Here is a 26,844-nt window from a genome sequence, read left to right on the forward strand (position 1 = left end):
TTTTGAAATTAATAATCAAAATGTTCTTTAACAATTCCAATTATTAACTACCAGTTCCACTTGTCAAATATTTTAATTAATTAATAAAAATTTTAGTGCACTTAGTATACACATGTTCTATAAATAAAAAATAAATGTAATATTTATATTTCACATATGCTAAAACTCTCACTGTACTAAGTGAAGTTTCCCAAGCAAAGAGGAATTTTATGTTTCCATTGTCATTTCTGGTCATACCTTATGCTCATAGGATCAAACTTTTCATATTATTACTATTACTATTATTATTAGTTTTTTCCAGACAGGGCTTCTCTGTGTAACCCTGGTTGTCCTGAAACTCACTCTGTAGTTAAGGCTGGCTTTGAACTCTCCTGCTTCTGTCTCCCAGGTGCTGGGATTAATGGCATGTACCACCACCACTGGGAAGGTAGCAATTTTTAAAAATATATATTATTTTCACACACCAAATGTGCACACTCATCATAATATATATTTTTTTGGAATGCTAACTAAGGGAAAGCAATATGAAGGTTTTGTTCTGAAATATAACACATGATTATTTAGAAATCAAAGTATGTATTTTCCTGTGCAGATGAGTTCAAGCATATTTCCCACTTTCTCTTTCATCAGATTCAGGGTATCTTGTATTGTGCTGAGGTTCTTAGTACACTTGGAAGTGAGCTTTGTGCATGGTGCTAGGTATGCATCAATTTTCATTCTTCTATGTACTGTCATCCAGTTCAACTAGCACTATTTATTGAAGATTGTATTTTTTTCTACAGTATGTATTGTGACTTCTTAAAAACTCAGGGGTCCAGGTATGTGGAGATATGTCTGGGTCATTGAACTTATAAGTATTGTTATTCAGAAGGTGATTTGATGGACACATCATGTCCATTTATCAAAGCAACAGCAGCAGAGTCATGACTAGGGTCTGTGAACTTCCAGCCATGAATTTTTGGTTGGGTTTATTTCAGATGTAAATTTCTTCCTGTATGGGCACCAAATCCAAAAGGAAAGTAGTTGGTCACATCCGTAATAGGCTTGCACTGTTGCAGGAGTGGGTCCATTTTGCCTAGTTGGTATTGCTGCATATAGCTACAAAATACCGTTAAGGCATTTATGCCTCAGCAGTACCTTCTGGCATTATAAAGGCTAGCCAGCAGTAAAAAAGCTCCTTTTTTTCTGTATCTTTAGCTCTCAGGTTTTATCATCTAGTTCTGGTAATAGCCAACAGCAGTGACCATTGACTGTACTACTTTGGAGACTTCTGGAAGCTTCTTGACCAAGAACTTGCAGGGAGGCAACCACCCCTGCCACTAGATATTTTCATTGAATCACCAGTGGCTTCCAGGAGCAAGTTTACCCAGCCACATAAAACAATCAGCTCTTTGGTCAATGCCACTCTAGTTACTGCTGTGCTTCAGAAGCAACTACTATTTAAATCAGGAGACTCAGTAAAGCAGGTTCCTTTATATGGTGTGAGTAAGTCTTTTCTAATCAGACCTTAGTGAAGAAGCAGAAATTCCTGGGGAAGAAGAAAATTTGGCTCTTGGGATTCACAACTGCAGCATGAGCTCTCTCCCTGATTCAGTCTTGTTGGCTTCCCTGCAGGTTTCACAGCTCCCAAAGCTACTTGAATGACTTTCTTTCAGCAGTCTTTTTCCTCTTACAAGCGTGGTTTTTCTCATTTCTCTGCAGGACACTGGCAAACATGCTTAGCCACCATTCTACGTTTCTCGTGCCATAGATCACTAGTTTTATTTTGTCAACACACTTTATATATTTCCAACAACGTGAAAACTCAGCCAGCATTCCAGGAAATGATTCTAATTAGTCTTTTAGTAAATAGTGTTATACTGAACACTGAACAATCTTATTTTCTAAGACATAGTAACATTCCAATTTCAACAAAGGTTAAAAGTAAATAAGAGTTTTGGGTGGTGTTTTTCAAATCTAAGCACTATAAGTTCAGGGAAAAAAAAGAAATTTTGTTGGTTGATGATACTTGTTTCATTAATGTATCTTACATCTTTATAAAAATCTTGACAGTGAACTAGGTTCATGGCATATTCAATAATTTAATTCATAAATTTACAGTTGAACTGTTACATATATTGCACAGAAAACTACTGCACAAAAGAAATTTATTCTGAATTTTCAATCTAGCATTAAATTTGAGGTTTTATTAATTGACACATAAGTACAAAAAGCTTGCTATAATATATAGTACTAGTAGGGAAATTATCACACACACACGTAATTGTGATACTGAGAAGCATGAAGATTGGTATTTAAAACAGTAAAAATAGCTGTATAATGGAGGCTCAGTAAGAATAAGATAATTACATGAATTATTCCAGAATAAATAGCTGTCATAGGGAAAATATTACACTGGGAAAGCACTTGTTGCAACTATGAAGCAATTCACTTAAGAGTACATTTAGTAGTCAATTTCATATAACATATGTTTTTGAACATCTGTTATGTGGTAGGCAGCATGTCAGTAAAACACAAGAAATGTCACTGGCAACAAGAAAATTCCTGGAGAGATGGGTTAGGAGATAGTTAAGAGAACTGCTTCTTCTTCCAGAGGATCTGTGTTCAATTTCCATGGAAAATCAAAAATGTATGTAACTTGAGTCCCAGGGGACCTAATCCCTCTTCTCACCACCACAGGCACTTTGCAGACATACATTAAGGCAAACACATATACAGATAAAATAAATATCAAAAATTATATGTTAATTTTAAAAAACAAAGTAATTTCAAGAAGAAAACAGATGAAAACTTAAATCAAAGGCAGAGGTGGTGAAGCCTCTAGAAATGTATGTATGTTAGGTAAAATAGTATAGGACTACTGTGTATCTAATGTACTATTGATGGCTGAGTAAGAGGTTGAAAACAATGTTTCAAAAGTATAGAAAGTAGTGTGGGAAGTACTTCTGTATATGTGTTGCTTTTATTGGTTAATGAATAAAGAAGCTGCTTTTGGCCAATGGCTTAGCAGGACAGAGTTAGGTGGGAAAACTAAACTGAATGCTAGGAAAAAAAGGTGAAGTCAATAAGAAGTCATATAGCTGCCTGCAGGAGACAGACACTTTTGCCAGAGCTTACCAGAACCTTTGTCGATAAGCCACAACCACACGACGATACACAGATGAATAGAAATGGGTTAATTTAAGAGATAAGAGTTAGCTAGAAATGTGCATGTTTAAGCTATTGGCCAAACAGTATTGCACATATATAGTTTCTGTGTGTTTACTGCAAAACCAGGCAGTACAGAAACCTCCACCAACAGATTGGCATGCCAATGTGTGCTAGCTAAATCCACATAAAACCTGAGAGTGCTTGGAAAGGAGTTCTAAACACAAAAGAACAGAGTTAAGCACAGCTTCTTGGTAGCTGGCAATTTTTTTGGGGGTGGGGGTGGGGGAATGGACTCTGCTGGTGATGAGTTTGAGAGCAGTTCTCCTGATTCAGTGTGTCAGCAAAAACCACAAGGAAGAAGGCTTCCTGGTTAGTGCAAGTTACACAAACAGCTCTGGCTCTTTCAGAAAACCAAGCATTTAAATGGGGTTTGTGAGCAAAGTATTACAACTGCTTAATGGCACAACATAGATCTGCTGTATACTTGGAACTGGAGTGGTATGCAGAGGCAGTGAACATGCTTCTACCATGTTGTATTTGGCATAACTAAAAGGCAAAGCAGCCTTAGTTCTAGACACACCCACTTATAATTTAAAAATAAAAGGAATTCCTGGTCAGAAAATAATTACAGATATGCAATAAAGACAGATTCAGATAGAAATAAACCTCTGAATGGGTCACAATGTGTTTAAAAATGTACATAGGCTTGAGGGAAAGAAGAAAAAGAGCATAGACAGTTATAAATGGAAAAAAAATAGTTTTAAGAAACAAAACAAAGTTTTTAAAGAGACACAGCACAGACAGTCATAGATTGAAGGCACAAAGAAAAATAAGTCATGTAAAGATGGACTATACACAGAGAGTATGGATTATGTATATTATTGTGTTTTCTTTGAATTTTTTGGTGTGAAGGAGCTAAGTACAGAGAAACATTTCATTGTATGGGCTGCTAAAGTAAACCAACATATATATTTTAAATGAATCTTAACTTCAAAATTTGGGTCTAAAAATTTGTTGCTTTGGAAAAGATATTCTTCTTTTGTTTCCACAGATGATAAGAACCTGTGGAATCTTTCCAGACTAACGTTGTTTGATGGACTAAGACCTGTCCCCCCGAAAGGTTGCTAGGAACACCTCCAAAAATTACTTTACTCAACAAAAAGCAGGAAGCAGTTTGAAGAGAATTACACCCAAATTCCCAAATATTGTTTATAAGTACTTGTTTACATTTAAAGGGGGACATGCTATAGAGATGGAAACTTTGCATTGGTATGGATCTTGGTTTATTGATACAAATTCAATCCTTGGGGATATATATATATATATATATATATATATATATATATCTGCTCTTGATTAAGGTATATGTGTGTTTGTGCAGCTCATTTAAAAGTGTAATTTATAATTAAGAAATACAGGTTAATAGATAATCATCTACAATAGTCAGGCTTGTAGTCATGTTAGTAGGTTTTTTAGACCTATAGAGATAAGTTTCAATTAGATAGTCATTCTTCAAATCTTTCAGAGACCTTAAGAATATGGCATTTAAAACGTTTTTAGAACTTAGGACTTTTCATGACAATGAGACACATCTGCTCCTGATCACACCAATCTACTTCAAGAAGATGATGGGCATCAAAGAGGCTTCTCATGGAATTGGCTAGCCATTTGGGCAAGAAGCTGCTTTTGCCTTAACTACTTGACTGGACATGCAGGAGCCACAGAAAAATGACTGCTGAAGTTGCCTAAAGAAGGTGAGATCATCCTTGGGGTTCCTGCTTCATGAAAGAGTCTGCCAGACATTCCGCAGGACACAGAAGAAGGTGACAAACTGCCAATATAGGCGGAACTGTCTTTGAAATTTACTGTTTCATGGAAAACTTTGCGGGATACAATGGGCCAGTAGGCTGAAGATAGGTACCCACAATGTTACAGAAGAATTTTGGGTGACCGTCCAGGCAGTGAGATGTCTCTTTCAATTCTAGAGGTTTGGGAGTTGTTTACAATGTACTTCCTGTTTATTTAGGTAATATTATGTTCTTCTGGGATCTTTGATGGAGTTGAAGAATAGATAGTTATACTTTTCCTTACTTAAGATAAAAAATAAAGTAGATATAAATATTGTAACTATAATTCTTGCTTGATACCTGTTTGTTATATGTAGTTTTACAATGTTAAAGTTAAAAACCGTCCTTTTAATTTAAGTAGAAAAGGGGAAATGGTATGGGAACTCCATATAAGTATGTATGTATATATGTATACACACACACACACACACACACACACACACACATATATATATATGTATATATGTTGATTTTATTGATTAATGAACAAAGAAGACACTTTTGGCCAATGGCTTAGCAGAATAGAGCTAGGTGGGAAAACGTATCTGAATGCTGGGAGAAAGAAGGTGGACTCAACAAGAAGCCACGTAGCTGCCTGTAGGGGCAGACACCTCTGCCTGAGCCCTCCAGGGCCCACTGGAACCTTGCCAGTAGGCCATGAGCCTCATGGTAAAATATAAAATAATAGAAATGGGCTAATTAAAGATGTAAGAACTAGCCAAGAAGAAGCAAGAGCTAAGCTGGGCAGTAGTGGCATGCACCTTTAGTCCAAGCACTTGGAAGCCAGAGGCTGGCGGATCTCTGTGAGTTTGAGGCCAGCCTGTTCTACAAGAGCTAGTTCCAGGACAGGCACCAAAGCTACAGGAAAACCAAAAAAAAGAAGAAGAAGAAGAAGAAGAAGAAGAAGAAGAAGAGGAGGAGGAGGAGGAGGAGGAAGAGGAGGAGAAGGAGGAGGAGGAGGAGAAGGAGGAGGAGGAGAGGAAGTGGAAGAAAAAGAAGCTAGAGCTAATAAGCCAAACAGTGATTTAATTAATACAGTTTCTGTGTGGTTATTTTGGTTCTGGGCAGCTGGGAATGAACAAGCAGTCTCCCCCAATAAAGAAGGGAACAAGGAATAAAGACAACTGAAAAGTAGCAAAAAAATCTGACCAGGAAATTTCTCATGCCATTCATGGTAGAAAAAAAAAAAACAAAAAACACGGCAGTGACTGCAGGCTAAAATCTAGCACAATGGCGATTTAAACTGAAGAAAACCCACTGCTGTGCACACTGTGGCAGCAGTACCTACTAGACTCCTCCTTTTCATCTCTTTTGTGTACACTGTAGGGTAGAACTACCGATCAGACAGTGATTCTATATTTGACTTTAGAGAATTGCCACACTGTTTTCTATAGCAGCTACACCATTTTGCGTTCTTATTAGCATTTCATGAAAGTTCCCGGTACCTCTTGTATTTTGATAGCCACATGAATCTTCTCACATGAACTTCCCTATTTAAGTTTTCTGTGAATGATAATTGGATAGGTTTCTTCTTTTGATACATCTGATATAAATACTCTTTAAGCTTTTATTCCTTTCTTTTCTTTTTTTACATTAGCCTATATGTGTGCCTGTGCATTTCACAGTGTGTGTTTGGAGATCAGAGGACAGCTTGTGAGAACTGGTCCTCTCCTTCCAGGATATGGACACCAAGGATTGAATTCAGGCTCCATTCACTGGCTCCTTTTTGTTTTAAGAAAAGGGTATTATGCAGGCTGTCACTCTGTACTCCAAGCTGGCCTTGAACTCATGGCACTCTTCTTGTCTCAGTCTCCCAAGGGTGGAGATTATAAATGGGAACTACTAAATTGAGTCCCATTTGACTATTATTAGATCGTTTTATATTTTGGTCTTATAGTAAGCACACTGATACATATTTTGTGATCTTCTGTTGATTATGATTTCTTGATTCTCTCTCTCTCTCTCTCTCTCTCTCTCTCTCTCTCAATATACATGTCCCTTCAACTTTATTTTTTTGACATAGTTCAGACTATCTTTTATCTTTCAACTAATACCCTTAGATTCCTTATTTCCCATCATTTTTGTCCTGTAATCTTGTAATCTAGAGTCATTTCCATTTTTGTCTTTTATACTGATATACAAGAACAGCTGATTAGAATATATTTCTAATTAGTTAGCAATAACCATATGAGCTCATGGTATATACCACTAGCTGAGTCCTGATTAATTGGTTAGTGCCTTCTTTATTTTTGATGGTTTCACACTTACACACAATGTACTGTGAGTATTATATTTATCCACTTTTGCTCCTAGTGGTTCTTATCTCTTTCACACCTAGGATCACTGTCCGGACATCTTCCTGTTCTGTACACACTCTAAATCCCATCTCTTTCTAAGTCCAGCAGAAAGCAGAAAAGTGAGGTTCACTTATGAAAGACCAGAGTATGGCTATTGCAAAAGGCAGCAATGAGAAGGCATGTGGAAAATGTATGTTTAATTCAGAAACTGCTAACTCTGTTTAGGAGAAGTTATATAACTCTCAGATTTTGTAAATTCTCAGGAGATTTCTTTAATAACTGATTTCTTCCTTTTTACTTTCTGTATGTGTGCATGCTTGCACTTATGCTCTTACACACTTGTGCTGGGGACCCTGGAGGTCAGAAGAGGATGTCATCTTCATTGGAACTAAAATTATAGGCAGTTGTGAGTTGCTCAATGTGGGTACTGGAAACTAAACCAGGATATTTTATCGACTAACTAACTTAAGTGATATCTAATGATAGCTACAACTAAGAATAGTACAAAAACCATACAAGCACTACAATATTCATTATGCTATTAAAACAAAAAAAAATGGGAGAGCAAGATGCTTTCTGTCACCACTGGAGTTTATTTACCTGTATGCTCTCCCACAGACACTGGCTACAATTGGAGAAACAAATTACGCAGCCAAACACATGTGTCGTTTTACAAATGTGGTAGTTTTCTATGGGTACTGTAACAAAGAACTATAAACTGGGCAGTTATGGACACAAGAGACTGAAATCAGGTGTCGGGTGGGCTGTGAATCTTCCCAGGCAAACTTGGGTTTGCATCCTGGTAGCAGTCTTTCACAGCTTTTTTGCTGCATGCTGTCTTCTGCCTGTGCATCTTCACAATGTACTTCTCAGTGTCTACCTGACTCAGGGTACAAGTTTCCCCTTTCCCTTAAAAACGCCTGTCATGGGGGATTAAAACGCATCCAAATGACCACATTTTGACTAGTTCTCATCTATAATGAACCAATTTCAGAAAAGGTCACATTTAGAAGTTATGGATTTTTAGCCTCGATTTGAGGGTGGGGAAAACAAGCCACAAAAATAATCAACCACTGCAGATGTCATCGACACTTCCCCAAAGCAGGGTTTCTTAGTGGTGTTTGTTTGTTTATTTGTTTATTTGTGGGAAGACATTAGTATTTTCTTTTCTTGAACTGCCAGTGCAGGTAATAAACACGGTACTTAAGGCAGCTGTGCTGAAAGTAATGCTTGGTGTTTTAGTCCCTAGAACTTGCAATTATCACCCAAACAGCATCCATAATCATCATTAGTAAGAAATTGCAGTTATTAGTATATGTACTGCTAGGTTTGCTGCTATTTAATACATTAATAATGAAGCATATACATATATCAAGATATATTTTCATAATTGCAATTAAACAAACTTATTTTTATTTCATTATATTTTAGGCATTTAACAATGTTAGTTTGAGAAAAATCCCATTGAAGTTTAACCCATAGCCTCAATGGCTTTTCACATTTCCGACTTAAGGTAGTTTAATATTTACTGTTTAAGAACCAAGAACATCCATATATCAAACAATTTCTTTTACCATTGCCCACCATGGAAATCTAACATTTTGTATTTAACCCAAAATACTTATTCCATACACCCCACAGAAACCTGAAACAAAAGTATTACAAAACAAGTATTAATCCTTATTATATAGTATTTATATAGTTTGCACTTTTTATAACTATCCTAGAATAGAAATGCAATGGCCCGGCCATGGTGGCTCACGCCTTTAAGCCCAGCGCTTGGGAGGCAGAGGCAGGCGGATCCCTGTGAGTTTGAGGCCAGCCTGGGCTACAAGAGAGAGTTTCAGGACAGGCTCCAAAGCTACAGAAAAACCCGTCTCAAAAAAAAGGAAAAAAAGAATAGAAATGAAATGATTGTGTTAAGTATCTTTAGTGATATTTCCATAGAAATTTCTGATGGCATATTATAAAGGTAAAAGTTCATGTTATATACATGCATTATACACACTCATTCACACACAGTGTGTGTCTATCTATCTATCTATCTATCTATCTATCTATCTATCTATCTATCTATCCACACATGTATAAAGTACACACATAATTTTAGAAGTGGCATTTAGATGAGCAAATACCACAACTAACCAGGAGGCCTCACTTAGACAATTGACTATTTAATGAGTTATATGAATTTAATGGTATAAACTTAAATGTTAACCAAATGTAGGAATAAAAGGTAAGAAACAATATTCTAGGTAGTTTAAATACTATAAGATGCTTTAAATCTTCAGAGTCTAATTTCATTGAAAAATTTCTTCAGCCACAATTACAATATCAGGTCCAGGGGTTTCTCAAACAATACCACGTGCACTGAAGTATGACGTGTTTTACCTGTAGTAAACCCGTAAGGTTTCTATTTCTTCCTCCAGCCTTTTGTACTGCTCAACTGCAGTTTCTCTGGCTTGCTGCATCGATAGCAATTTTGCCTGCAAATATTAGTTTTGGCATGTTAAAACACAGGACAAAGGATGAATATGAGATAAACCTTTTTGTTAGTTTAAAATCTAGCCACATTTTAGCAGCCACAACTCTCCACACAAGAGTCCAAACGCATTAGTAATAGAAATATTAAAGGCAAAGCTTATCAAGTGTATGAACTTTGCTAGTCCCTAACTTCAACCTTATTTCATCTGTAGTATCAGATATGCCCTTCTGCAATGTTTAACTTTATTCACAGAACTCAGAATGTGGAGCACGGGTTCAGAGAAGTGTCTGGAGCAGAGATAAGCACAATGGGCATTTCAGATACAGACTTAATGGGGCTCCACAGCCTGCTCTCATTAGATTTTCTTTTAACTTTATTAACAGTAAAACTCAGGAAATCCTAAGTATGTTGTCAAGCCATCTTTGATACACAAAACTATGACCTGATTCTTATAGATATCAGTTAACCCTTTCAATTCCTTTCTGCAAGAGAATTTTTTCCCTAAAAAGTAGATTGATGTCAACTTCCATCGCTAGAGATACTTTGCTTGAGGGTATTATCTTAAAGCATAGGCAATTTCGTCTACAAAACTTTAAACCGAGTTAATTTTAACCAATAAAGAATAATCAGCATACATCTTAATGGGAACTATGGTATTTTCATGTATGTATATATTGTGTGATGTCTGGAACAAGGTAAACTTTTCTATTTCTTATAGACACATCAGTCTTTCGTGGAATAAACTTTAATGTGTTTTCTCTTAGCATTTTGCACTGAATTGTTACCTTCATTTTTTTTATTTTGGTAGTGCTCAACATTGTAATTTTAAAATAATTTTCCAGGTTCCCACCATCATTTCCACAAGTTTTAAGAAATGTCAAAAAAGAGTTTAACATTACTTTAAAACTATGGTCCTCGTAAGTCAAGTTTTAGTATTATTTTTTCAAAGCTTAATTTGCATGAAAATATTGTCTTTAAGTTTAAATAGTATTTGACAGTGAACATGTAATTGTTTCAAAACTTGAAAACCACAGTCATTAATTAAAAGTAATTTAAATTCTGGAGTCTCCGCATTTTGTTGGATGCATATGATTTCAGTGGGATTAGTTTCTTGCATAAAAATGCAATAAATAAGAAAAATAATAAAATCCCAATTATGAGAAAATTAATTAGAGTAATGAAAATGAACACTAGATAATGCAACTTTTCTACTTTAATAATGGAAAATTATAAAAGCATGCAGCAGACTGGATATTTGCATGTAAGTTTAGGCACAAGATATTAGTTTGTTTTCTATCTGGGCTAAGGAATTTAACAGACTTATTCCGTAATTAAATTTAAGAAGTTTGAATGATTGTTTTAATCTTCTGAATTCTGTCACTATAGATGAGATATCCCTGCAAGCTAGGAAAAAAACATTCAAAATAAACTCTCATTTCATGTTAAAATGTTTTTTTTAAACTTTACTGTAGTTATATCCTTATCGACATGTTTTACTATTTGTATTTTTATAATTCTACTCATAGACTTATTTTAGGTAAAGTTTCATGAAAGTGAAACATATATATGACATCAAGTAAGTATACACACAGATTTTAACAATTAGGCTCATGGAGTTGTAATTTCCAGAAAGTTAAACCCAAGATTTCAAACCTACTATCTGTAATGTTATGAGGTACAGTAAGAAATCTAGGTCAGGGTTTTCTGGAACATAGTGCAGCCCAGGTCTTGAACTTGAGGCAATCTTCTTTTCAGCTCAATGCTGCCACTACAGGCATGAGTCACCACATCTGGTTGCTTCTGTAAATTCTGATCAATATATATGGTCATGTGATAAGCATCACACTCAAGATATAAAGCATTCCCATTATCTCCATTGCACACCAACACAGTCGCTAGCCTCCTTTGGTGTGGTAAGTCCTTCTGTCTCTGTGTTGCTTTCATTGGTTAATGAATAAAAAAACTGCTTTGGCCTGTTGAAAGGGCAGAACTTAGGTAGGTGGGGAAAACTAAATGGCATGCTGGGAGAAAGGAGGCAGAGTTAGGAACAAGCCATGAAGCAGCAGAAGACAGAAGCTGGGAATTTTACCTGGTAAGCCACAGCCACATGGCAAGATACACATTAATAGAAATGGGTTAAATTAATATAAGAGTTAGCCAATAAGAAGTTAGAGCTAATGGGCCAATAAGTGTTTTAATGAATACAATTTCTGTGTGGTTATTTCGGGGCTAAGCTAGCCGGGCAGCCGGGATGAACAAGTGGGCCCTCTTCCTACACTCCTTCTATACTTAGCCTGTTTATATCTTTGCCTTCTTTAGATGATGTAAAAGAAATACAGTCACTAATTCAAGATTATTTTACTTAATATATTTGGAGATTAATCTATATTATTGCATATTCTAGTAGTTCATTCTGTGTAATCAGTGAACAATGCTACACTGAGAACCACAATGTGATTATCTATTTACCAACTGACTGACCTTTTACTTTGGTTTTAGAAGTCATTAATACAATTGTTATAAATATCTGTATATATGTCATTTTCATTTTTATTGAGTAACTGCCTTGAAGCAGAGTTTCTGGGTTCTATGGTGTGTATATTTATATATTTTATGAAGACTCACAAAACTTGGTGATTTCACTGAAAGGACCTTAAGGGTACCATCTTGGAAGGATGTTATCTGTTGAATTCCTGTTATGGGATGAGACGGTGACAAGTGCTTGGGAGATATTACTAGAGTCTATCCTTTCAAAAAACCTATAGGATAATCCCCATTATGTCCAGGTGAAATTACGAATCAAATCATCATTAGGTAACAGAATTGCTGACAATCAAATTAATCATAATGTGTTTTCTGCATTCTGTAACAATAATAAAGACTTGTTGCCTAGTGCTAATGTATATACCTGTTTTGAGTACTGTGGTTGAAATAGGACAGCTATTTATTATATGAGAAAAAAATACGCTGTTTTAGTAAGTCTTTTCTGGTCATTGAGAATGACAGACAAAGGCAGGATTATTACTGCTCACAGAACAGAACAATATTTACTGTTCCTATTGTGAATAACAATCTTTATCTTACTTTAAAATCTTTTTATGTTTGGCTTCTATGTGTTTTTAATAGTTATATTCTGAAATAGTTCAGCTTTCCTTTGGTATCATCAAGATCATTAATGCAAACCTCTTTTCCTGACAGAGCAGAGGTAGTTGATTGTCTTCATGCTATCTGTTAAATAAAGGAGCATGATGTACAAATTAAATTGAGTCAGGATGCAGATTTGGGATGCACCTTAGAGGTAACACAGTCCTCTGTTCTCATGATAAGGAAATTGTTGCTACTGCAAACATTTGGAACCTGTCCAAGGTTTCACAGCTAATTAGAAAGAAAGTTGAAACTAGATTACAAATATTCATAAACCATTGTTTATTTTACATTATAAGACCACATTTTAATATGACATAATTTAAGAGTATGCAAAATTTTAAAATAATCATTTTTATAGAATAACAATAAATATATTAATCTCTGATATAATTATGAACATATCTAAAGATATCTTCTTGTGTGTTTTTAAAGATGGGTATAGAAGATTGTTTAAACAATGACTATAGTCATCTTGGATTTTAGTTCTCAAACTTGCAACTAGATTAAGAATTTAGTAGATAACATGTAACTAAAATCCTGGCAAAAACAGTCTGAAAATTAAAAGTCATTATTGAAATGATAGAAGTGAGATTTCATTTACAGCTTCCTCTCAGAGACAGAATTTGTTTGCTTGTTACATTGTGTAATGCTCTTGAGAGCATTTTTTGTGGTTATATTTTTACACTGATGCCATACCCTTTGATTTACCAAAATGGAGACAACTGAGTCCCTCATTCAAAGAAAATAGATGCACTGTTCAATGACCTATGAGGAGATAATGACACGAGAGGAAACAGGTGATTGTGGTGGAAACAGAAAATATAATATCAATAATTGAAGTTGATTCTTGAGCTGGAAGCATAAGTCACAGAACTGAGATAGAAAACTTAGAGTATGCTAGAAGCGCAACCTGACAAGGTCTGTGGAACCAGGGACTTGGGAGGCATGCTGGCTCCCTCCTTGCAAGGTGCCTTATCAGGCAACCTAGTATTCCATTTTTTTATTCACCTACAAAGTGGGTAAGTGAAAATCCATTCTCAAGGAGCTAATACTAATAAAATATAATAAAACCAATGGAATACACAAATAGTATTCAGCATATAGAAAATGCTTTAATGATTTATTGTTGAATAAAAAGTAGGAAAAAAAGCCAAATCACCAACTTGGTGACTTAGGAATCGAAGAGATAGTAAATACCTACCAAACAGGAGAAGAAAACAAATTTTCAGTATCGTTCCATCTTATAAGCTTAACATCTTTGACTCAGACCAAAAGATGAGTCTCTGTGAAGCTGTTTGTGGGTTTTCTTATGATATTAAGTATCTCTACCAAGAAAACCATTATGGGGCAAGATAGTACATACACATCATTTATTAACTATGTGCAATATATTAAGAACTTTAAAGAAAAAAGACAGCCTTGCTTTCTCAGGCACATGCTTCTCTATCTCCTTTCTTGGTTATACAGCTTCTGTGCAGGGCACAGAACTCAATATCATATAGTTTATAAGAGACTTAAAGTGTAAGACGTTATTGAATTTGACATGGTACAAAACTGAATGATTTTGTTGAAGAGATAAATGTTATTTCAATTATTTTGGAAGAGAGGAAAATAAGAGAAAATGATATTATTAACCGTGTGCATATTTTAGTAAAAAAAGGATATAGAAAGAAATCCAGGTTTTCCAAATCATATTATGTTATAATTTTATACACATCCATAACAAAATAAATATACTGCAAGCAAACAATGTTCTATGGAGTCACTTACTTATTTTTCTTAATGTACCATCGTGGTAACTACTACTTCCATTTTACAAATAAGAAGATTGCTATGTAACACACAAAATATCAGCTGGCTACTAAGTGGCAGAACAAGAATTTGAATTCAGTACTCTGAATTCCAAAGTCCTCTTCCCCTAACCACTGTGCTCCAAACATTACACAAAATTTGGCCCTTTACAAATCAGGTGTTTACAGGCAGAGCTGTGGAGATCGATCTCATGAAAATCTCTACAAAAGAAGAACACTTGTGCCTAATGCTCAGGGAACATGGTGGAAGAGGGGCTGAAAAGAGTGTAAGAACCAGAGATCAGAGAGTTTTCTATGAGACAGTTTCCTAGAAACGTCAGAAGCTGTACACAAAGTCTCACCAATGTGACTGCCCACATGTGAACTCACATGTGAACTGAACAAGATGACAGCAATAGACATACCAAAGGGGAGGGGGACAGACTAGGAGGCCTCAACCCTATAGAAAGGATGACAGCAATGGACATGCCAAATGGGATGGGGGAAAACCACAAGGCTTCAACCCTATAGAAAGGATGACAGCAATGGACATGCCAAATGGGATGGGGGAAAAAAATCAACAGTCCTTAAACCCATAGAAAGAACTACAGGCATCTAAGGAATGCTGAGAATGGGAGAGAAAGTCTTATACAGGGGAGCCCACACCAATTGTTATCAGTACCAAACGGTCAGCCCTGAAGCCATAGATACAAGTAACGATAGACAGAATGAGCAGATTATATTTGTATATTTAGGAATACAGAAGCATACACATATATGTATACAACAACAAATAATGAAAATGAGGTCATAAATTTGAATGAGAGCAAGAAGGTGTATATAGGAGGATTTGGAAGGAAGGGGGAAACGATACAATCATAACTTTTAACAATAAATAATTACAAGTATGATGTTAGTGATCATAAATGAAATATATTAATAAGATTACATAAAGAAATTGGAATACTAGCACAAGATTATAATGCATTTATGTTTTTCAGCTACTTCATTTTCTTAACTTTAGCCACTCTACTTCCATCCGTGTCTTCAGAGATGATAGAAACTTATGGCAGAGAACTATTCCATTATATATATATATATATATATATATATATATATATATATATATTTCCTTTATTCACTCATTGGCTGATAGACATTGCATGTGCTTTCATGCCTTGGCTATTGATAGAAATAGCACAATTAGTGTGGGAGTGCAGATGGCTCTGATATCATGATTTCATTCCCTTTGGTTATATAGAAGTAAGACTGTGAGATCATGTGGTAGTTTTGTTTTTAAAGTATGAGAACCTCTACCCTGTTATTTGCACCAGTTATGCTAATTTACAGAGCTATCATCAGGGTTAAAAGTACTTTTTCTACACATCCTTAGTGCCCATCATCTGTGTAACTGCTATTCTCCACACATATCTGATCATCAGTGATGTTGGACATCTACTGCTGATGCTTGTCTTTACTCCAAAATGCCTATTGCTTACTTTCCTACCAGGTTGTGTTCTCAATTGGAACTTATTATATATTTCAGATATCATTCACTTGTCAGAGTGTAGTTTGCCTTTTATTTTTTAGTTTTAGGGATTTTTTTTAAGCTATAAGAAATTTAAAAAGTTTTGTGTTCAACCATTTATTTGCATCTTACATCATCCTGTGAGAGATATATCTCCACCTTGCATCTTTTAGATCTAATGAATACTATTTTATGAAATACTAATTCGGCCTTATGTTTGTTGATAATTAGGCATTAGTTACATGTTTGGTCCCTGAGACTTCTTGGTTATTCTTCTGAAAGTTATTCTTATTGACATGTACAAGATTGCCAAAAATTCACAGGTATCACATATAATCTAGTTATCATTTTATAATATTTGATATGTAGAAATCTAGAACATGGGTAATCAAGTGCTACAACAGTCTGTTTACCTCTCTCATAGGTGGCGTGAAACTGGGAGATTGGGGTACTAAAAGTGAGGTAGACTGAAGTCTCATGCAAAGCCAACTTTATTCAGAGCATCACACAATTTATACCCCCAGGGTTAAGAAGAGCCACCTAAGTACACAATCATAAGGACAAACCACATGTGACAAAATCACATTTTCCCATAGGAGCATATAAAGAAATAACAGTAGTCAGTTGTAATGAATAGTCTAAAGTGGACTCCAATCCACCACATCTGGGAGGGGCACAAAAGCACATTCAAAAAAATTGTTTTTGAAGAAATTGAGGTCACAAGACATTTGCCCTATTTTATTGGAGTTTACTCACAAGCACTCAGAATTCTCCTCACACAACTCCTTTCTTAGTCGGTGTTCTGACAATGATCCTCAGTGAATATCCAATAAATAAATGAATTTTGTTCTAGCCACAGCACCTATTTTTGAGATTACTTTCCTAAAGAAAAGATGTAGTGTTAAAAAAAATATCAGCCAGAGTGTGGTTTCCTAGGCTGGGAGTGTAGCTCAGTGGTAGAGCGAACGCTTGGCATGTAAGTTCCCACCAAAGCCTATTGTCTTCTCTCATGTCAGAATACATTCTTCTCACTAAGCTCTGTGGTGCCACCTAAGAACATGAGCACACAGAGAAAATTAAAGTCTTATTTAAACTCAAGAAGCAAACATTTCCCCAAATGACAATATATTCTCTTCTACATTTCAGTCATAAACATTTCTCTACATGCAGTACCTTTCTATTTAGTTAGACTTTTAACCAGTATAATTTTGTTTATTTGTTCAGGATCGTGTATGTTTTTGCATTACATCTATTGTACACTTCATCACCTGAACACCTGCTGAACTAAAATAGTCTTGCCAGCAAAAAAATTTGAAATTATGCAATCTGCAATTCAGTCCACAGCAAGCACTTGGGTAGAATTTCTTTTATACTTTTCAACATCAATTACTAAATACCCTGCATATAAATATTGCCAACTGAAAATGCTAGAGAAGCAAGGATAAGCAGCTGAACATTACTATCACCTTAGTTTAGGACTTTTCAGATTCCTAAATTAAATAATATTCATAATCACTGCCATGGAACTCACCAGAACATTCTTGAATTCATAAAAGTACTAAGGAGAAAATCAACCTGATTCTGTGATTGTGTGATCTATAATAAATATGGACCACATACTATCCAGACAGTTTTATATGTGGGTGTGTGCTGCAATTAAAATGGCTACTGAAATTTCTTGATATATAATTAATAAACATTATAAAAGCATAAATACAAAGCTCTGTTGCCAATGTTATATTAAATATATATTGCAGTAAACCAGACCACAATTAAGAGTACTAAAGCATAAGGTAACAAGCATGAATTTATAATCCTTTTGTTGCAAAATAGCTGTATTCAGGTGCTAAGTACAAGCCTACAAATTTTCTATTCACTCACTGTAAAGAAAAAGAAATCCTCAGAGTTTTCTGACCTAAATATAACTTTAAAAAAATCAACTCAGATTTTAAAAATAGCATGTGAAACAAGGATTCATAAATACACTAATAGGTTTTTGTAAAAACTTCAAGTATAAATGCACTAACAGGTTTTTGTAAAAACTTCAAGGTGACATAAAGGTATTAAAATAAGTAAAATAAAGTTTTTAGAAGAGGGCATCTTAAAGAGGAGAGAGGGCTTGCTACAGTTCACTTCATGCTAATCGACATATGCAATAATTTAAAGAGAAATTCAGCATCTCAGTATGGAAATTGCTTTGGAACTGTGCATGTGATGGCAGAAAAGAATTCTCTGTCTTTCCCTGTCTCCTTTTGGATGCTCACACAGCAGTACAGCTCAGGGCACGCTGCTGCGGATTTTAACTGTTGTATGGAACTACTCAAAATGCTTTTGATCCATTTTATCTTCTAAGTTAGCAAAGAAATGTTGCAATAAGAAACACCAACAAAGATCTGGAAAAGTTAAGCTCTGGATTACCATATTGTGTGCTCCCGCCATTCAATGCTTCATACAAAGGCAGTGGTGTTCAAAGTAAGAAAAAAAATGTAAGGAGAAGAGAAAAAAGGGAAACTGGTCTCAGAAAGTGCAAAGCACCAAGTAAATAATATTCTTCTCTATCACTTCTTTTTCACAGACTGGATGTTAAAAGAGTTGCGGCAATTAGGCTTTTGTTAATTACCAGCTGTTGAAACAGATGTGTTGACGATCCTTATTAGTTAACAGCTGGGTGAGAAGAACAATTGATGCTCCCTAAAACCAACAGCCAGCTGCTCTTCAGTAATTATCTCCAATTAATAATACAGGTGATAACAGCAAAAAGCTCCCATCCCTCTCTTTCAATAACTTTGGCAGTTTCAATAACCATGGCGTTATCATTACACAGTACTAGATAATACATTTATTACAATAAGAAAGGTTGGTATATTGGAGATGCATTAACTCCACGGTAGCTTCCATTATGCAATTTCTGCAGAAGGAATCAGACAAGTGCAAAAAGTAGAAGCAGACATTCTGTAGGCTTTTATTTATCATATTTCAAATGTCACTGCCAACTTACTTCTCTAATACTAACAATAAGAGCTAAGCACTTAAGTTCTTTGAAAAAGAGAAGCATAGCTAAAATCTGTTCTCTTTGATTTCCAGGTGTTTTCACCATCATGTTTTATATTCAGTTCGCTGAAGCAATATCTTTCCTCTTGGTATGCCTAAATAGCAGTGTGTTGTTCTGTGGCTTATATTTCCTAGGTGACTGGTAGAAGCAATTTTACCAAACTGGAGATTTTATCTCAGAGCAGTAAACATTTCATGTATACAATGCGATCAGCAAAACAAACAAGCAAGCAAGAAATGAAGAAACACACTTTAGTTTTGTAGACATTGCCTATGTCATGTAATCTTCAGGTTTCTAATTGTAATATTAAAAGAAACATCATACCAATAAATTACACCAATAACATCACAATGATTACATACTTCAAAACTACATTTTCTACGTCTTGCATTTTAGATGTTTTTATTAAAGCCTCACTTATTAGCAATGTAAAACACGGATGTAAAGAAGCCAGGAAAACCACCTTAGTCCTATGAAGGTGTCTACAAGAACTCACAATCCTATCTATTCATTAATTAGAGAACACTTAAAGACACTGCCCTTCTGAAAACAAGGATTAGAGTGAGCTGAATACCCTTCTTTCACAAACCTTCCTTGTGGCTCTCTTGGGTCATCACAAGCAGCTTGTTTTTTCAGAATCAAATAGAAAAGCCTGCTGATGATCAATCCTGAGTGCCTCAGTTGGGCATCAGGACGACTAATAGGGACAGAAACTTTAAATAACATGTAAATCACTCATTCCAGCACAGTGGCTGTAATAAAGTGAGCAAAGGAAAACTTTCTGAATCAATATTATTTAGGTTGCCAATTAGGTTCTATAGGTGTCTGCTATAGAAACCAATATATAAAACCTCTCACTAAGTTCTATATAATTGTAACTCCTAACATGAAATTGTAATGCTTACATAATTACAAAGTAGAGAGAAGTGGACATATAAAAAGTCATCCATTTCTATAAACGCAACTTTGCAGGATAGGACATAATAATAAGTTTCTGTAATGACAGGACATCACCTCATATGTACAAGCTATTAAAATACATAACCAGAAAAGCTAACTATTAATTTTGCTTAAAAATCTCTATTATTCTACTCCTTCTCAGTTCTAAGTAAAGACCTAATTTCTTAGCACAGTAGCTGGCAGAGTAGCTAGCAGTTTTCTGCCCTGACATGGGAGAGCCTACACTGTTGCCTAGAATACTGCAGCAGAACCCACGTGCCAGAGCAGCCTGCCAAGCTTTTCTAGGTTGTGGAATGACCAGACTGCGGTCCCCACTCATCAAGCCGCACTCCAACCATGAACAGCTTCTCCTGGAGTAGAGGGCAGCCCTCTCATCGGGTTCCAGGTGACCTGAGCAGGAAAAGCAGAAGTGAAACCTATTCTGAAGCCACAGTTCCTAAGTTCACTCCTGTTTAAAGTCACCCGGGAAGTATATGCCCTTTCTTTTCTACAAAACATGGGCATCAATACATATGTAGTGAACATCTGGCTGTGCCACAATTCCTCTAAAGGCTTCCTTTTATGAAAATCAAAAACTGATTAGGTCTAACCCAGAACAGTAACCAATTATCCCTAAGTGTTTTTCATAACAATTTCAATGCATTTCAACATAGGAATTTTACAACATGCTTTACTACCCTGAGATGATCATCTGTATGTTCTCATTCATAACATACATCCCAATGCTCAGCATGACTTTCCCAGCTTGCTCACTGACAGACTCACAAACTTCTCATTTTTAAGTCTCACAGCTTTTTTTTTTCTATACTTCAGCTTCTGCAGTTTCCTCCTTCTTTTAACCAATCACCACTTTTCTCCATGAAGCAGATATTCTCTTAATTTACACTTCTTGGGCCTATTCGTATCAGATGGACGGGTTCCTTTAGCATAGCTGTGAACTAGCGTATCTAGTAGTGATGATAAGGAATCAAACAGCACATAGTTTCCTCACGGTGCAGATTAGTGCTTCCACTATGGCAGCATCATTAACTGCATAGGAAAGCTTCTCAAGATCAAACAGGACCCAGTAGAGCTCACACAATCAGGGAAAACTAAGCTCCACGCTGATGCTTCCTTCTCTATTATTGCGACTTTTAAAAGTTGTATTTGTTTTACTTCTATAGCAAATGCTCCTCCTTTTAGACCGTCACACAGACTCCACAGGGAATTAGCACTGGAACCACAATATGACCACTGAGTTTTGACTATCCATGCCAATCAGTTGCAGTCTCTGCATTTTCAAACACCAGCCATGCATCTTGCTGACTCTGGAAAGGTAGCATTTTCTGCACAGAGCTCACTCGTCTTCATTAATCAGATCCATGTCTTAATGTCACTGCCTTTGCAAGTAATGTCGTTTTCCCCAGTACCCAGGATTAAAGCTTGAAAAGTACCTCAAACACATCCTTCATTAATCATGCTGAGTCAGCCCTTGCTATTTATCCCCAAGCTTCTCACTGTTGTTTATTTGTTACTACTATCGTTGTTCAGAGAAGTCCCGATCTTCATCATTGCAGTCACAGAATTCATTAACATCCTCCAGCATTTCCTGCCTGCCTACGCTTCTGTAATTAATCCACTGAAATTATTAAAATGATTACATTTCTGTAATCCAATTCCAATTACCAAGTCATACATCTTCAAGTTAAAATCTTTAGAGTTTTTCTAATTTTTGCTTCAAGAGACTTAATCTCTGTGGCTTTTTCAATAGCCTATACTATAATATCAGAGTTGTTTACAGGGCAAAGAACTGTTACCATGACAAAACACTCTAATCAAAAGTGACCTGGGGAGAAAGAATTTATTTAGCTGGTCCTTTCAAGGTATACAGTCCATCAGGCAGGAACTGTAAAACCTTTAAGCACAAGAGATGGAGGAATGCTGTTGGTTTGCTTGTAGCTCATACTCAGCTAGCTTTCTTATACAACCCAAGACCACCTGCTCAGAGAATGGTTCTGCTCACATAGTGCTGAACCCTTCTCTCTCAATTAACAAGACATCTCCTCACAGATGCGCCTACAAGCCAGGTAAATCCGGGTTGTTCCTTAATTGAGTATTCTCCACTCAGATGACTCTAGGCTATGTCAAGATGACAGTGAAAAGCAATCTAGGCCACTGACATTCTTGGAAACTCTACTAAAGGATGGAAAATGCTCCAATGTTGACAATGGGTCCATTCAGAAGCATAAACCTGTGTAATGGCCCAAAAGAGAGTTAAAAATACTAGTTTTATTGTCTGATGACAGAGATTATCCACTTTATGGAGTGCATCTATTTTCCCTGAGAACCAACCACAATGATCCCCATTAGCCATCAGTTTGTAGCTCAAAACAATAAAGTACTCACTGCAGCATCACTCCTAACAGTTACCTGTTATTGCAAATGTATAACTTAACAATCTGTTTTGACCTTCTCTGTTAACACTGTAGATATAACTATGCTTTCTAAGTGTCCCAATCGTCAGAATGATGGCAATCACATAATTCAAACATATCCAAAATGAAGGAAAAATGCAGGACACACCCAACTTGGACCTAGGGAGACAAATAAGCAAAGCAGAATATCTCACAAAGTCTGCAGAAAATAACTCTAAACAGTGCATACTATAAGGTGACATGAAAGCACAAATGGAGACTCACTCTGTCTGCAATGAGATTGTCAAGTATCTCAAAATCAATCATTTTTCCTTTTTTTTTATTTTGTGGCAGGGGACAGTTCCCAAAAGGATACCTATAACACCAGCAATTGAATTAGGTTTTCCTTGAGTAAAGTTAAAATGTATTTACTAAGAGACTACAACTGAAATATCTTTTTGGATAACAAAAGAAAACTTCATTAAGAGATATGTTGACCTTTAGCAGCACAGAGCTGATTATTTTCACACCTAGCAATAATTATGCTGTCTATAGTCTCTCAAGTTGCAGGTCAACTTATAGCAACAAAAACGTTCCCTCTATATAGTAATTACTTGCTTTCAAAAATTGGGACTACAAATGCTATTACTGTTAACTTTGGAGGTTTTAATAAATTAGTAGAAATGACAAATCCAAACAAGAAAAGCCTCCAAAACTGTTGATACCTTCTCCAAATCTATACTAGAATGTTCAAATTTATTTGGAATTTTGGAAGACAATACAATTGTAAGGTTTACCAGTTTCTATTCAGCCTACACATTTCTCATTGAACAGAGTTAAAAGCTCTCACCTATTCAACGTCTCATATACTCTGTACACAGTATTTGGAAAGTGGTGTGATTTGCTTATATGTAATATCGAGGTTTCAATAATGGAGGTTTATGGTTGCTTTTCAGTTTCCAGGAACACATACAAAAATTACCTACTAAGGTCTTTTACTTTGTAGAAATGGAGGTAGGTAGACTTCTTATACGCCTGGCATTGTCATAACGGTTGGCTTTAATTACTAACTTGACATCACCTACCTTCATCTGGGAAGGGAGTCTCAGTTAGTGCATCTTGTTTACATTGGGTTGGCATGTAAGTGTGTGCATATACGTAGGGTGGGCATGCTTATGGAAGTCGGAGAAGAAATTGTAAGAGTCAGTTCTTTCCTTCCACCATGTGGTTCCTGGAATGAACTCAGTAAGTAAGGTTTGGCATTCGGCACCTTTACCAGCTGAGGCCAGCCTCAAATAAAAATTTTTGTCTTCCTTTGACACTAGTTTCTGAGATATACTGTTTTCCTGGGTTCCTTGATACCTCTCTTGTGATGGGGCCTTTCATGCCCTCTACCAATGCTGGAATGACACATGCCTTGATCCTCTTCTTCATCTATATTTTATTAAATAATATGGACTTATAGCTCATCTGTAGACATGCACAAAGAAATGTTATCTCCCCGGCTTGGCTTCATCTCTGAAAATCCAAACTTGTATACCTAACTCTTACCATGATATGATGACTTACAAGTCTAATGTTTACACTAACATATCCTGGAAAAGTTAGTTCTATTATACTTTTTCTAAATGTCCCCAACTCAACTACTACTGTTTTCTAAGCTTAAGATAAAACATTCATTCTTGACTCCCTCTTCCCTCAAAAACTTCTCAATAGTCTATCAGCATTGCTACTATGTTCACACACACACACACACAAAGCAAACATACACATCCATAATTAACTTTTCTGTTAATAAGAAACCTGAGCCCCACCTATGTCTCACTTACCTACTTTCCACTGTCTAATATAAACCAATATCATCTCTTGCCAAAAATATAACCTCCCAGTAATCATTACTCCTTCCATTCTTATCTCTCTGCACTTCTATTACACATAATAGCCAGTGATTTACATTTTTATTGACAATTTCTTTTGTGGAATATTCCTTTACACTGTGTGAAGATGTATCACCGTTATTGATTTAATAAAAAGCTAATTAGCCAATAGTTAGGCAGGAATTATAGAAGGGACTTCTGACAGAGAGAGCACTGGGAAGAGAAAAGGTAGAGTCAACAGCCAGACACAGAGAAAGACAGCAAGACATGCGGGGTGGGGGGTGAGAGGTAAAAGCCATGAGTCACGTGGCAACACGAAGATGAACAAAATGGGTTAATTTAAGTTGTAAGAGCTAGGGGGACAAGCCTAAGCTATAGGCTGAGCTTTCATAATTAATAATGAGTTTCCATGTCATTACTGGGGAGCTGACAAATCAAAAGAAAAAGTCCAACCTCAAGTTTTAGACATTTATGTCATGAATTTTAGTCATGTGTATCCCCCCACAATTTTTCTCTCTCATATCTCCCTCTCTGGCTGGAAGCCTTTTCAATAATCTCCACTATAGCTTTGATGTCTTCTTTTTATATTAGACCTACTGTCTTTAGCTTCCTGCTCAATAGTAGCTGAGAGGTTATTTGCTAGAGCACAGGCAACTATCAGTGGTTACACCACTGAAGAAAATGACACCCCCTAACCATCACTATTTGCCAACAATTTCTCAGGGATGAACGAGGACTGTTGGGTATCTCTCAAATGCCACATTTAAATTGTTTAGAGCAATCTAAACCATCACTTAATACTTACAAAAACTAAGTTTTTATCATTGTGACAGATAATATGAAAAATATCAATTATCTTTTAGACCTAATACCTGTTTCCTTTCTTTTACTGTTTGTGCCATGCTGAATTTCAATTTTTTTCAATAGAGTCTGTACATCTTTATTTCAATGTTGGTTATATTTACCTCCCTGGAATGCTTTTTTGCAGATCTCTAACTACTAGGCTCATTACTCTAGTATCTTGAGGGGAAATCTTGGGTCACTGACCTTTGGTCTTTTCTTTTTCAGTACTTATATTTTTTAGAATGCATCTTTCCCTTCACATGATGTTTTAGCTGCATTCCACAAGTATGTCATATCAAATCCAAATTCTAACTCCCTTGTGAATTTTTCAGTGAAACATAGTTTATTTACACATCTTCTTTATTTTCCAGAAATTTGATTATTTCTAATTTAAGAGATTTACCTTTAAGAAGCAAGAAAAGATTGTCCAGAATCAAACACGAAGCTCAGAAGATAGGGTAGAGGCAGAGAATATCTACTATAAAATGGACAGAAAAAGAAATAGGACTTCGAATATCAAACCTGTGAATCAAATATCAAAATATGAGTTCAGATGAGATGTCATACAAACCATGCCATTTAGCCATGTCTGTATATATGTCATATGTCACTTACATACTTACACTGTTTAAATACATGCATATACATCTGGGATCATCTCTACAAACTGAAAGTGGATAGAAAAATAATTTCAGCAAACTCTATGCCAGTGTATAGTTTACAGCCAGATAAAGAAGAAATCCCATATGAGCTTTTTTATTTTGTCTCCTCCAACTTCCCCTTCCGGTTCTTCTAGTCAAATGATGTTTTGAATTCTCTAGAAACCCTCTTTGCCTCAGTTACAACCTCACTTTAGAGGATGAGCTTGGTTGACCTTAGCCTGTCCCTATATTTCATTCTCGTGCTATCCCCGACCATTAAAGAAAAGTGAGCAAGCACATGACCTTTTATCTGTCTCATCCGAATTAGCAACATCTTCTTCTAGAATTTCCCTTTTAATTTTGATGAGTAAGTTAGCCTTTCCCTACTGATTTAAGTGAGAAGCGGGGACATTCTATATACTTCAACTTCCACATAATATGAGAGGTAAAGTCAGTACATAGAGAAAAGCACACGAACCCAGGGACAGAAAAAAAAAACATTTGGAGTCCTATTAAAGACAACAACCACTACATATACAGCATGGATGAATCTTAAATTATACCAAAAGATGCCAGATTACACAGGACATGATTCTAATTATAGAATATTTTAGAAGTGTGCAAATTTATTCATAACCACAAAAACAAGCCAGTGACTGCTCAGTGTTATGGGTGAAGGCACAGACAAGCTGCAAAGCACCAATAAAGAGCTTGTTGGGCTGGTAGAAAGGATGTCTTTATTATGGTGACACACACCTGTCAAAGTGCACTGAAGTATACACTCCATATATCTATAATTTATTACATGTTAACTGTATTTAAATAAAGCAGACT

At 35.9% G+C, this 26,844-nt stretch overlaps 1 protein-coding gene across 1 annotated transcript in view; it reads right to left on the reverse strand.

Moving 5' to 3' along the window:
- The window catches only part of Mipol1 (mirror-image polydactyly 1), a 247,392-nt gene that overhangs the window by 75,059 nt on the left and 145,489 nt on the right, over positions 1-26,844 (reverse strand). The window contains exon 9 of the mRNA XM_048415994.3: positions 9,686-9,780. Coding sequence (XP_048271951.2) covers positions 9,686-9,780 — 95 coding nt within the window. The remainder of the gene's footprint in view (positions 1-9,685; positions 9,781-26,844) is intronic.

This window comes from Myodes glareolus, chromosome 11, assembly GCF_982192425.1.
Source record: "Myodes glareolus chromosome 11, mMyoGla1.1, whole genome shotgun sequence".
In the NCBI taxonomy this organism is placed as follows: Eukaryota; Metazoa; Chordata; class Mammalia; order Rodentia; family Cricetidae; genus Myodes; species Myodes glareolus.